The 14,997-nt window shown below is 36.8% G+C and overlaps 1 protein-coding gene across 1 annotated transcript in view; it reads left to right on the forward strand.

Moving 5' to 3' along the window:
- Pclo (piccolo presynaptic cytomatrix protein) overlaps positions 1-14,997 on the forward strand; it is a 328,272-nt gene that overhangs the window by 286,612 nt on the left and 26,663 nt on the right. Inside the window, exon 22 of the mRNA XM_029477261.1 lies at positions 2,586-2,653. Within this exon, the coding sequence (XP_029333121.1) occupies positions 2,586-2,653 (68 nt within the window). The remainder of the gene's footprint in view (positions 1-2,585; positions 2,654-14,997) is intronic.

Raw genomic sequence — 14,997 nt, forward strand, 5'->3', positions numbered from 1 at the left:
TCTCTCTCTCTCTCTCTCTCTCTCTCTCTCTCTCTCTGTCTCTCTCTCTCTCTCCCTCTGTCTCTCATACAGAAAATTTTTACTTTCTTGTATGGAATAGACCGGAATAGTGACAAGAAGAATCCTTTTTAAGCAGTTTCTGAAAGTAAATAATTAGATTTTTATAGTTACAATTTCAGCCAATCAGAAACATCTTGTAGATAAAAGAATTGTCAATAAACATTCTGTATCAGAATTACTCTCTATAAGATTGAGTATTGAGGCTTTCTTTAATTTATGCCTCCTTTTAGCATGTTAAGGTTTTATTTCATCATGTTATGGTGGAATCTAAGTATGTTTAAAGGCAATTCCAAAAATCCACTGTACATCATGAAACCTTTCCTCTGGTTTGGGCATCGAGGAGCTATATACAGCCTTTTGGCTGGCACCCAGCTCGCATTCTAATACCACTGTTTTTAAGTATTGCCAATCTTGGCTTGATCAAACCTTTGAGGTAGAAACTAAAAGTCAGAGGTATATTTTTGACTAAATTAAAAATTACTATGTGCATTATCTAATTGTTAATACTATATACGTATTAAATATTTCTTTGCTTAGGCACAGAGATCAATTTTCATAGAACTATCCCACTGCCCTCTTGTGAAAGGAGGTTGAGTTATCTCACTTAGACTCCTCATAGAGAGAGACAGGAGACCATAAGCAAAGAACAACCAAAGTGATGTTCAAGTGGTTCATTTAACACACATGAAAACAGAAAGAACCTTAAGTATTCATGGTAAAGAATGGAAAGTCTATGTTATTAAATTTCAAAATGACACAAAAGTATACCTATTGATACAATTCATATAAAATTTGAGTTAATATCTATAATATATAATGTTTAAAGCAAAATTAGCATAGAGATTTTCTCAAATGTTTCTCAACTCTTTGTGCTAAAGACATACAGAATCCCTTCTATAACTTTCTGGAATGCCTTCTTAGTATTAGTTACATACACTCAGATTGCTGTATAATCTCATGCTAGAACTTAATGATCTGTCACCAAAACCCATTAACCAGCCTTCCCTGTATGCTTCCCACCTTGCTCTGACAGCCTCTGCTATATCATATACATATATGATATAACATTCTCATATGTGAGATGGACAGTTTTAGGCTGTAATTATGAGTGAATTCTGACAATATTTATTTTTCAGTGCTTGGATTATTTCACTTGCCTCTCTGCAGTCTAACTCTGGTTGCTGCAAGCACCACGATTCCATTCTGTTATCTGATTGTCATTTAGGTCTATGATTTAATAGAGTCCCTGCTGTGCAGCCAGCCTATGTTCTTCATGCATTCATAGAGTCTTTTACTGACACATCAGTGGGGTTGACACTGGTATCTATGAATCATGGTAACCAGAGTTTCAATAAACATTGAAGTATAGATATCCACAACGTATTGATTATATTCCCACTGTATGCATATCCCCCTGTAGTATCGTAAAGCCATGTGGTAGTATGACTTTTGCTCTTTATCAAATGTGAAAGTCTTTATTCTAGTATTAACTTGAGGATTTTTGTGCTTGTCATATCTTTATACTATTTGTGACAGCAAAGACTGTGTCATGGCCAGAAGATAGCACTTTATAGTATTTCTGGGCATCCTCTGGCTTGTATAGTCTATTCACCCTACTTAAGGTGAGTGAAGCAGTTGTAACATTTAAGGCTAGGCAGTCCTAGTCTCAGTACCCTGAGGTGTTATAAGTCTCTGCATTGACCATGGCACACTGATAAAACGTACTTTTAATTTTTGATGAAAGTCTATACTGTCCTCAACCCCTAAATGGCTAGTTTGATTAAAATTCCTAAAATAGTGTATATGTCTTCTCTCTGTTCCACACTCTTGACAGAATTTAATATGTCAACACATTTCTACTAGAATAATGTAATATGTGATTGATGTTTTGATTTGTTACCTGGTTATTAGCGATGTTGAATTTTATACCTATTAGCCACTTGTTTTCATTTAAGAAATATCTATTTAAGTTAAAAAATTATTTCCATGTGTTATTCAATTTAGTACTTACCTTCTTACTAAAGAACGTGTAACACTTTGTTTTGATAAAGATATGTTTCTTATGTTAAAAATTAAAAACAAGGATAAATGTTTAAGAAGTGTTTCACTGGATTTAGTTCATATATATGTATATATGTACATATATATATATATATATATATATATGAATTATGTGGTCTCCTGTTAACATGAGCATTTTTAAAAAGTTGTCTGTATGTTGAAAAGGTTTTTTTTTTTTAGATGGGAGAAATCTACCAAATTCATGAGTTCAACTATTTTATAAATGAGTTTATAAATAAAATGTGTTGATCTCTGTGATATTATGTTTAGACTGATTGGGAATATTAATGAAGTTCCCGTTCTAAAATTAATGCAATATAGCATAATTAACTACTTGCACATTTGCCATACAAATGATCCACTGTTGACTCTGAGTACAGCAATGTCATTTTATTGTCTCAAACTAAGCCTCGTTGTATTTGAAGGATTATAACTAAAGATGCCATTTTTTCCCTTTGAAACAGAGGAAAGATGGGACAGAATGGCCAAGACCCTGTGAAACAGCCAGGAATGGGAGCAACAGACACGGAGGGTAAGTGGTGCTGGTATCATTGAATCGTGCCAGAATCTGCATGCTATGCTACAAACGCATCTAGTGGAAATGACAAGAACAGCAAATGGTAAATCATTCTCTAATGCACAAGAATAACTTCATGTTTATAAAGTACTTGTCCAGTTTCCTCAATTATGCTTAAATATTCAGTTCCTTGGGGTACAGAAGCTTTAAAGAGGATCGTGAGTTGGTAGGAAACAGACGCAAAAGAAAAGATTTCGGGGTAGGGTAGAGGACGGGGGATTCAGCCTGTGAAGCAGCAGCCCGACGAATCCTTTCAAAGATCCAAAACCACATATTGCTTTAAAATGTCTAACATATGGTGCTGGAAAACAATATTCACGTGGAAAAGAATGGAACTAAATCTCTCCCTCATCTTGCACAAAAATGACTCAAGGTGCACCAAAGGCCTTGATGTGAGACTGGAAGCTCTGTAACTCAGGGGACATGAGGAGCAGAGTTAAGCCACAGGCCTTGGTAAGAACCATCCTGAGCGCACACACACCCCATCTCCATGCTGTCAGGCCCATGCTCCTGTTTCCCTTCAGAAAGTGCAGGCCTCCCAGGGATATCAACTGAACACCCCATAACAAACCCTCCTATCCTAAAAGTCAGGCCAAAGAGTCAGAGACACACCTACTCCCTCAAGCAGGCATAAGCTTTAAAGTTTTACATTGTTTTTAAATTATTCCAAGCAAGTTTGAAGTCCAGAGGAGGTAATTTTAGATATATATCATGGATGTATGTATGAATATATATGAATATACACCATTCTATGTCCTGCCCCCTCCCCTTCCCATACTTTCCCAATTTAACACTAATCACCTGCCCTACTACAGTTTCCCTTCAGCTGTTTGTATGGTGTGTGTGTCTGTCTATCGGTCTGTCTGTCTGTCTGTCTGTCTAAAAATCTGTAATTCACAAATGAGAGAAGATGTAATATTTAGGTGGCTGGTTTGTTTTATTTGATGGGACATTCTCCAATTGCATATACTTACCAACAAGGGACATGGTTTAATTCTTTTTGTGGCTGAATGCAATGCTATTATTTATGTACGCCACATTTATTCATGTATTGATCTTCTGTTAGATGCTCAGGTTAATTCTTTAACTTAGTTATTTTGAGTAGTGTTTCTAGAAACACAGACCCTGTGATACATTGACCTGGACCTTTCTGAGTATATATAGGTAGAATGCAGTATAACTGGATTATTATGAAAGGTCTACTTTTAATTTTTCACAACCTCTACACTGGTTTGATAGTGCCTTGCCTAATTTACATCCTCAACAGCAATATATAAGCATTTCCTATTGTCCTTTTCCAACACAGCATTCACTGTTGTTTGGTTTTATGATGGTGCTCATTCTGACTGTAGGTCATAGGAAACTTAATTTTTTTTTTTGCTGCATTTATCTGATGGCTAAAAATGCTAAATATTTTTATATGTTTATTGGTAATTGTGCTTTATCATCTGATAAGTATCTGCTCCTTTTGCTAAAGCATTTATTAATTTATTAAACTATTTGGCGATTAAGGTCTAATCATTTATAAATTGTCCCTCCCAACCATTTTTATTCTTCTACTTATTTTATACCACTCAAAGTACATTTTTCATGTATTACCTCATTTAATTATTTAAATTACTTCTGAGCATATATTGGTATTATATTAAAAGATATCAAATCATAGCATACATGAGTCTATAAGTGAATTAACCCTGTAATATGACTGTAATCATTCTGTATTAAAAAAAAAAAAAAGGAGTGATTCAGACATGGTGTCAGAAGACCACAAAAGGATATGAGTGCATTTAGACCTGTTGTGGGATATGTGAAGGGATTTCTCTGTATTCAGAAACACTCATTCTATAATTCTGGGAGTAAATGATAGTTTCCTGGTGCTATTGAAAGATATCATGCCGGGCATGATGGTACACACCTTTAATCCTAGCACTTGGGAGGCAGAGGCAAGCAGATTTCTCAGTTCAAGTCCAGCCTGGTCTACAAAGTGAGTCAGGATAGCCAGGGCCATACAGAGAAACCCTGTCTCAAAAAAAAAAAAAAAAAAAAAAAAAAAAAAAAAAAAAAAAAAAAAAAAAAAAAAAAAAAAAAAAAAAAAAAAAACAAAAAAAACAAAAAACAAAACAAAAAAGATGCCACATTTCAGTGGTTTCTCAACAAGATTTTTTTTGACTCATTTAAAATCTGTATATATTCTACCTGCTGCCATGCTCCCCAAAGTCCCATCCCATTCCTGGTACACATACACACACACACACTCAGAAAGGGAGGGAAAAGAGTGGGGGAGAGAAACAGGGAGAGAGAGAATGACTCTGCACAAACTTATCAAGTCTCTCATATGTATTATTCCTAAATCTGTTACCCGGATGACCTAGAATACAAGTTCATTGGAGAGCAACTCAGTTAGGCATTTATGTCCCTCCAGGAAAACAGAAAAAAAACTATGTCCCTAGAGTAGACTAGGAATACAGCTATGTAATGCTCTAGTTGGTGGTGTGAACCTGGGAGGCTCGTGCCTAAAAATGAGGCGGACTAAAGTCTCATGCAATAGCCAACTTTATTCAGAGAATTAGACAATGTATACAATGAGGGTTAAGAAGAGTCACATGAATAAGTTGTTCAATCATAAGGGCAAACCACATGTGGCAAAAATATGCCATAAAGACCTACAAATAACAACACCTGAAGTAAACTCACTCCTCTCTGCTGTACCTGAAAGGGGCATGAGAACACATACCAAGAACAATTGTGTGTTTTGACAAAACTAGGTCACAAGACTTGTTTTCTTGGCATTTTCCCACAAGTGATCAGATTCCCACACGTAGTGTTCTATATATACAGCTATGTAAATAAATATAGGAATATTATATATGTGTGTGTACATAAATCAGTGACTTTTAATTTCCTCATGCTTCTAGAATTAAAGTATAAAAAGAAGCACTGTGCATGTATAATTTTAGCCACTTAATCTCACCTCTCTCTTAACGTTAATGTGTATAAGTAAGCTGTGTGTTAGCAGCTTCCAGTGAGACCCTGTTCATTCCACACTGTTTGCTTCCTTCTTTCCCCTCAGGCCCACACAAAACATGCTTGTTTTCCAAGAAGGAGCAAATCAGAGATTGCTTCCTTGTTATTTAAACCTGTGAGTCAATCTTCTGAGGCTTCAGTGAACTCACCAGTGAGTCTCAGGTTAGCTAAAGAACAGAAAGGCGGGGTTGAGGATGAGAACATGGAAGATGTAGCCCTCAACGTAAGTGATTTATAGTTATGTCCCCTTTGGGTCTAGCAGAACTTTAGACAAGTTCTTTACTGGCTTGCCTCCACTGGCTTGCTCAGCCTGCTCTCTTATAGAACCCAAGACTACCAGCCCAGAGATGGTCCCACCCACAAGGGGCACTCCCTGCTTGATCACTAATTGAGAAAATGCCCCACAGTTGGATCTCATGGAGGCATTTCCACAACTGAAGCTCCTTTCTCTATGATAACTCCAGTCTGGGTCAAGTTGACACATAAAGCCAGCCAGTACAATACCTACGCCATACCTGTGTTTAAATGTTTTAAGACTTGCTCTGAGAAAGTGTTTTCTGTGATACACAGAAGCACTATTATGAAAATGCACACCAAAATACGTGCTTTGGAGACAGTACCCTTGAAAAGCAGCTGTAGATGTAAAGATGGGGGCATGGTTTTTGACATATAGGTGTTCAGTGGCTGCCTTGAAAAGTGCATGAGGCCTATACAAGTGCTCATCGGAGAAGCAAATTTTAAACTGAAGAACTATCTGAGGCAAAAGAGGTAGAAAGTGTGCTTGTTAGTTAAAATGCCACCTTGGCAGAAGCTAGACTCACCTGGGAAGATCTTCCCTCTGGCCAAGTTTGTGTGGATTATAGTGACTATGTTCAGCACTGGACAATGGCCTGTCCTAACTGTGAGTGGAGCCACTCCCTGGGCAAGAGACCTGGAACTGTAGAGAGTGGAGCAAACAAGATGAGCACTATTGCGAGAGCATCCCTTGCCCTCTTCTAGCTGAAAACAGGACCTGGTGCTTCAAGCTCTTGCTACATTGCTTGCCTTCTACGGTAACTTATCCTGTGACCTAACATAAACTCTCTTACATTTCTAAAAAATTATTTTATGTGGTTTGCCTGTATGCACGCCTTGAGCCCAAAGAGTCCAGAAGAGGACATCAGACCCCTTGGAACTAGAGTTACAAACAGTGAGAACTGCACAGTGAGTGCGGGAAGCAGAGTAAGCATATTCTAGAACAACAGCCAGTGCTCTTAGTCATTGAGCTATCACTCCAGCTGCAACCCACCCTTCCTTCAGTAGCTCTGGTCAGAGAGCTCTTTATCACGGACTGAAGCTGGAGCAAAGGGTACAAGGAGAGAGCAGGGCAAGTGGAAATGTATAGAAAGCAAAGTCTTGTATATGAGTGCAATATTCTCTGAACACTGAGATTGGTCACTATGAAGCTGACTAAGTACTAACAGACTTTGAAAGTATTAACATTTACAAGGGTGCATACTGCTCTACACATGAATATAGTCCTCTCAATTAAAGTCTTTTAGAAAGTTGTGGTGGTTGAAGAATATATGAGAGATCCAAGCAGGAAAAAGACCACATATACAGGAATGCAGTGGAACTAGAAGATTCAGGTCTGAGTTTGAATAAAGAATTCAGAATGGTGATGTAATATTTGTAACTAACAGAAAGAAATGACACAGTAAGGACTGTTATTAATTTTAAGTCCTATCTACCAGCTACAAAAAACATCTCGGTGATACCATGTAGACTGTGAATTCTTGTAAGTCACATAAAATGAAAGATTCATTGCTTTCAGAATATCAGAAGATTCTATTGCTTTAACAGCCAGGTGAAGATGCAAACTCCAATATGTCTGATTCTGCATCCCAGATGTATCATCCTGCACCACTCTATCATCGGATATAAGCATGTGTTTAAAGTCATTGAGGAGCACTAATAATCATGGAAAGCACAGAGTGTGGCACTGCAGCCCATGTATAGCTGGAGACGCAGTGTGCAAACAAAAGGCTGAGTTCAATGCCTTTAAATAGACATTTGAAGCTGTGGCATTCCTTCATAAATTTCAACGAAAAATAAGGCTAAATTCATTTATAAGTTACATATTGCTTATTTTTAAGTCTTTGTGTATTTCTTATCTATATAGGAAAATTTAAATACATAATTATTTGTATCATATTCCAGTTCTTTTGTGATATAAAAGACACTATTTCATTCCTGAAATAAATCTATCAGTCTTTTCTGTGAGAAAGGCAACAATCAGTGAAGTTTCCTGTAAGCACTGAATAACCACTCATTTTCTCACCACTCTGAAATAGCACATAAGTCAGAGGGAAAAGTCTAAAGCAGGTTTGTATCATGTGTGATTTTAGTGACTTTACTATCTGAATTTGTCAATGATATCTTCACTATGTTATTTAAATTTCATTAGAGAGGGAAGAGAGAGAGAGAGAGATTGCCTTCAAACACACATTGACCCCCATGTACAATGATAAGGCACCAAAAGAAAATGAGGGTGAGGAACATAAATGATGAGATAAGAAGAATCTTAAGACTACAGCATGCATTACCCAATAAAAAGTCAAAAACTCCCCCCAACAAAATCTGGATCAAAATAAGGAGACTGTCTCTAACTACTAAAAAGTTTTAAAATTGAAATACTTTTTGTGGTCTAAGAGACATTTTTTCAATCAGTAAGAAAATATCAGGAATAGGGCTGAAACCCCCATCCATCCATAAGAGCTCCAAAGGCTTAGTTGAAGTGGAGTAGGTTAGCAGAAAAGCGAATTAGTGCACATGCGCACATAGCAGCCAAGTTGTAGCAGAGCGTCCACTCACCTGTGGCTCTGCTTTGCTCAGTTCATGGGAACCATAACTGCAGGGCACCTGCCAGAGTGAAGTCCAAAACCAGAGTGAACAATATTCTGTGTGTACAACTTCACTGAATTTAGGCACTGACAAATGAACAACCACATAATAAAATATGCATTATGTGTACACATAAGTAGATATATACATAATGCCATGCACAGTAAAGAAAAGCAAAAGCTGTGGGAATTACAATATCTTCTTTTATCTCATTCAAATTTTTTTATCTTTCACATTTTTATACACATTTGAGAGCTAGACTATGAATGGGTTCTAAGTGAGGTGTCATGATAAGTGGGAGAAGAGAGTTAGGATTCAGAGGTTAGGGTTAGGGAATTAAGGTTAAGGTTAGAGTTAAGGTTAGAGATAGGGTTAGGGTTAGGGGTCAGGGTTAGGGAGTTAGGAAGTTAGGGTTAGGGTTAGGGTTAAGGTTAAGGTGGAGGTGGAGGTGGAGGTTCAGGTTCAGGTTCAGGTTCAGGTTAAGGTTAAGGTTAAGGTTAAGGTTAAGGTTAAGGTTAAGGTTAAGGTTAAGGTTAAGGTTGAGGAGATAATGTGCCTGGCCAAAAAACAAATAGAATTACTATTGGTGGAAATGCTGGAATAACTAAAGAGAATTACACAAACATCAGGGGAATTAAAAACAATTGAATTGGGAGAAGAATCATAAAGTCCCACACCTAATGTGTACTTATATGTAATTGAAAGCTACTAGGACAGAGACAGAATTAATTATATTTTTATTTTATCTTATTTCCTTTTTGCTATTGTTGTTGTTTGTTGATGTGTTTGTTGTTGTCTGGTTTTGTTTGTTCCAGACAGGGTATCCCTGTTTAGCCCTGTCTGGCCTGGAACTTGCTATGTAGAGCAGACTGACCTAGAACTTAGAGATCTGCCTGCCTCTGTCTCCTGAGTGCCAAGAGTAGAGGTGTGCACCATCACACCTATCTTGGGAGTTAGTTTTCTGTAAGTGTGTGGTCCTGGTAGGTGGAACTCACTCCAATGGATGACCAAATCCCCAAGAGTGTAGCCTGCACTAACTGAAATAGACATAATTTTTTTAAACATGGGAACACAAAGTGTGAATAGAGATTAAGTTGAGGATATATATAGAAGGGGGTTGAAGAAGGGATGAATATGATGAGAATAAAATATACTCAAAAACTGTATTAAAGGGCTGGAGAGATGGATCAGTGGGTAAGAGCACTGACTGCTCTACCAAAGTCCTGAGTTCAAATCCCAGCAACCACATGGTGGGTCACAACCACCTGTAATAAGATCTGACCACCTCTTCTGGTGCATCTGAAGTAAGCTACAGTGTACTTATGTATAATAATAAATAAATCGTTGGACTGGAGCAAGCAGAGACTGAGCAAGCAGAGGTCCTAAAAATTCAATTCCCAACAACCCCATGAAGGCTCACAACCATCTGTAGAGCTACAGTGTATACACATACATAAAAATAAATAAATAAATCTTTTTTAAAAACTGTATTAAAAAGGCAACAATTTAAAAAGTAATTAATGATTTGGGTGAAAAAAACAAATAAATTTAGTAAAAAGTTCATTTAATTTTCTCATTGTCTTAGCAATGGGAAAAATATTCAAGTTATTGCAAATGCTAAATTAATTAAGATTATGATGTAATAATATGAGAAGAATAAAGAAAGTCGGGAACAAGACTTTGTTCATCTAGTGAGATAAATTTTCTTTTAACAATCTATGCATTATAAGGTAAATTTGCATATACATTATACAAAATTTTACTGAGAAATGTGAAGGTTGAAAAAACTAAACCATGTTGATAGAAGACATGTTGACATGACATTTTTATTAACATGTTTTTCTTTGCAATTTTACTAAGCATTTGGCAAAATGAACTATTGAGATATGAACTTTGATCTTTTTAAAGAAGTCATGCATATTAAGTGATATGTGAGGAGATTAAAGGATCAATATTATGAACAGGAAAATGCCGGTTATATTAATGCAGTAGATATATAACTTCTCAGTTTTATCCCGAATCATTTGGCTATCCAAACATTTTAAACTTTTTAACGGTAGTTTTTGTAACAAAGTACTGTCTTTTGCTTTGGGTTTTTTATTTGGTGGTGGTGGTGGTGGTCTTTGTTTTGTTTTGTTTTGTTTTGTTTTGAAATAGGGTAGTACTGTATAGTGTAGGCTGACCTAAAACTTGCTTAGAAGACCAGGCTGGCCTTGAATTTATACATTTTCAACTCATCTGCTCTGCCTCCAGTCCTGGAATTAAAGGCATACCTTAATGGGCTCACTTAAGACCTCTGACCACCATTGTTGTATAGAGGATTTTCACTTATAAGAAACCTGACTCCAGGTGGTGGCAGACAATGGCAAAACCTCTGAAAATGGAGAACACATATGGTGCAAATTACCAGCTTACTTGTATATTTACTGACATTCCTCTCCAAAGTAAAGGGTATTTATAAATTTTGAGCACAAAAAAGTCAGATTTTTGGATGCTAAAGTTCATTAATGTAAATTTGCTCTCTGACTGTCTACATTACTATTTCCTATAATTAAAATATTTTTTTTTCTTTTCTTGCCTAGCAATTTTGGGAGAATTACAGTTTTCTATAAAGGAAAATGTTTTATCTATGAAAAAAAAAAAACCTTAATCAACCTGTTATCATATCCCCCCTAACAGCAGATTTTCAGACAATCTTGTCACATAAATATCAGAAAATGTCCTCTGAAGAAATCACACTGCCTGTGTGTTAAGTGTTCATTATTCTCCAAAGCACTGATTAAGTCATTGCTTGTTGAATTCCCCTGTACTCAGCAGATGCAGATTTACTCAGTTCCCATCCAAAGCAGATGTTTACTTATCCAGGAAATAGCTTACCAGTGTGACTTCTGTAATCTGCATTGTACTCTGAAGTCCTGACGACACCCGCTGATGTTATAGAACACCGCTATGGCAGGGTTCTGCCTTCCAAGCTTCATCAGGGCAGTGCTGCAGTTGAAATGTATTCATTTTTCTCAATGATGCGTTATTTTAAAAAGCTATGTACACCTTAGTAACAACAACAAGAATAACACAGATGCCACTTATCTGCCAACTATTCTGCAAGGGTTTTTTTTTTTTTTTTAAATAGTGACCCTCCCCCATATCATAGTATATTATTCCTAGTACTCAGCAAGGTACTAACACAAAATACTCACTGGAACAATATTTTTGATCAAAGTTAAATGTATAACTCATAACTGAGATAAACTAAAGGCAGAGCAAGCACAGTGACTCTTGTGAACCAGACATGAATATTGACCCCCAAATGCTGAGAATTTTAAAGCAAGATGCCTTAACACCTATGACAGCAAGGATCTTGAGAACCAAAGTTTCTCATATTTGCTAATGCATGGCTTCTAAGGGGGTCACACATAAGACTTGAAGTTATAGTTACATAATTGGCATTAGTAAGTTTTAAATCTTCACTTTTGTGGTCTGTACTTTTCTTTCATGAGCACAGTAGGGGGTGGCCAATGCTGAGTTTCTTCCACAGACTTGTGAATAATTAGGCTATAGTCTCGTAGAGGTCAATGAACATTTGCAGTATGAAGGTCCTCTGCATTTGAGCTTAGATTGTGAATGTTTTCCTGGAAGAAGAAGAATTTTCTTTTTCAGATAGCTTTGGGAATAAAAACATTTGTATATATCTGGAATAATTCTAGCTGGAGATTAAATAAGGAGAAACTTCATGGTCAAAGATTAAGCAACATGAGAGAGCACAAGACATAGTTGAGCCCCCTCCCCCACTACCACCTCTGCTTCATTTTTTTGTAGTTTTGTACTAGAGAAAGTAGTGAGATGCAGGGCTTAAAATGGAGGAGGCACAGTTCAGATAATTTATACAATAGGAAATGGCATTGCCAAGGACCAGGAGGCCCTGAGAGGAGGAGTGTTTGAGAGCAGAAACTGTTTGAGAAAGGAAACAGCTTTCTCTTGCTATTCAAAAACCTCTTTGGATAGCACATCTCTTGCAGATCAAATATCCAGTCTTTTATTTACTATCAACTCAGTCATTACTCCAGGTTCCTTTTTGATCATGCCATGAATCAGCATCCCTAGACTCCAGACCCTTGATTCTTAGAAAGAGAAGCAAGCCCTTTTATTTATTTATTATTTATTTTTTACATTGCAAACGAATTCAGAAATCTGTCTGCCTTCGTTAAACTCAGACAATAAGTTAGCTGCTTGGGACCCAGTCTTGAAATTACCATTCTCCCAGTGGTTAGACCTGGACCTAAACTCCCTCTGTCCCAGGATGACCTTGAACTCAGGAACCTACCTGCCTTTGTAAGCACAAACAAAAAAACTTAGCTGGGTGGGATCATGCCCTGCAATCAGCACTCCCTAGATCTACTGAGTACAGTTGAGGGGCCAACCAGAGCAAGTTGGGTTGACTGGAGTGAACCGAGATCCTAAATACAATTTCCAACAACCATATGAAGGTTCACAACCATCTGTATAGCTACAGTGTACTCATACACATAAAATAAATAAATAAATAAATCTTAAAAAAGAAATAGGCTGTGAATTAAAAGCCATTTGGCACGTGTTTGACAATACATTTTAAACATGAATTAAAAGAGTAAAATGGATTTTAAGCCAAATGCATATTTTAGATTTCACTCTTTACTTTGTCAGCTTATATAGTGACATTGATCTGTTGTTTTACATGTAGGAAGTCTGATGAATACAGTCTCCCATAGACTTGTGTAGGGTGTGGGGGTGAGGGTATTGGGAATCCCCTCCAGGAGGGAAAGTAATCTCGGACTAACAAGTTTGGATGAATTTTTATCTAAGGTGCTATCTATACAAAGAGAACAAATATTCACAATTCTACCATAATGTATTTAGACCAAGTTGAATTGAAATTAACAAGTCTATATTTGGGGAAAACTTATACATATATATCAACAGATGCACTTTACAAAGATGTTGGGAGAACTTTAGAGGATTTCTTTGAATTGGAAGAAATGGAATTTATCAAAACCATCTTCTATAAAAGTTAACTGGTAATATTATTTTCCATCTTTAAATTTTTCTTTCATTGATTAATGTTGTATTAATCCAGACAATCAACCCTATTGGAAGTTGAGCAGTTTCAATCTACTGTGAGAGTTTTAGTGTCCCAAAGTTCTGCCCCAATCAGCATAGACATGAAACAAAGGAAACAGTTTCCCACAGTTTTTCCTTTGTTTCATGTCTATGCTGATTGGGGCAGAACTTTGGCTTCTAAGGGCTTTAATCAGTGGGTAGGTAGCTCACATTTAGTTCAGTTGTCTTAGTTAGGGTTTTACTGCTGTGAAGAGACAACGTGACCAAGGCAAGTCTTATAAAAGACAACATTTAATTGGGACTGGCTTACAGGCTCATAGGTTCAGTCCAGTATCACCAAGACGGAAACATGGTAGCATCCAGGCAGACATGGTACAAGAGAAGATGAGAGTTCTACGTCTTCATCTGAAGGCTGCTAGCAGAATACTGACTTCCAGGCAGCTAGGATTAGGGTATTGAAGCCCAGGTTCACAGAGACACACCTACTTCAACAGAGCCACACCTTCTAATAATGCCACTCCCTGGGCTGAACATATACAAACCATAACAGTTGCTACCACAATTGAAAGAACAGGAGCAATTTTGCCATAATGTACTTTGTGGCAAACGTCTTCACTCAATTGTTGTTTTACTTCCAATTGCCTGGTAGATCGAGTTAATTTCCTTTTAATTAGTAATTAACTGACTGAGCCAAAAGTTTATATCCATTTGCTCAATTTAGTTGATTTTGAAATGGGTGTGATATTTCTCAGCTAATTTTCAGTTTATTTCTTATAGTTATCTGTGATGTTATCTAGGTAAAGTGGATGTGAGCTTTTGGCTTAAGGGTATTTTGGAGCTCTGAATGTGATCTATTTTCAGAATGTATTTTCCCTGTGACTTTGGGAGCATGGGTTAGCAGTCTCTGAGTGGTATTTTTATATTTTGTATCTATGGTTTTATTATCCATACTAAAGTATTTATATATGTTTCAAAAAAATTTGTGAAAATAATTGTGTTTAAGATTAAAATCATTGAGTAACATACAGTGAATTACTTAAAATCTGGTTTTAAAAGGTATGTATGAATTAATGTGGCTGAGGTGTCTATTTAACATAATGAAGTGAACCTGGCCTCCAGTTTCTCCCAGCATTCCTCAGTCCCTACCTAAACTTTCCAGACCAAGGGCTGGGCTTCATCTCCCTCTCTGGCTCTTCACTATATAACCCAGACATTTTCCTTCTCTTTCATCTTTTGTTTTCTCTCTCTCTCTCTTTCTCTCTCTCTCTCTCTCTCTCTCTCTCTCTCTCTCTCTCTCT

The sequence above is a fragment of the Mus caroli genome, chromosome 5, assembly GCF_900094665.2.
Source record: "Mus caroli chromosome 5, CAROLI_EIJ_v1.1, whole genome shotgun sequence".
NCBI classification, from domain to species: Eukaryota; Metazoa; Chordata; class Mammalia; order Rodentia; family Muridae; genus Mus; species Mus caroli.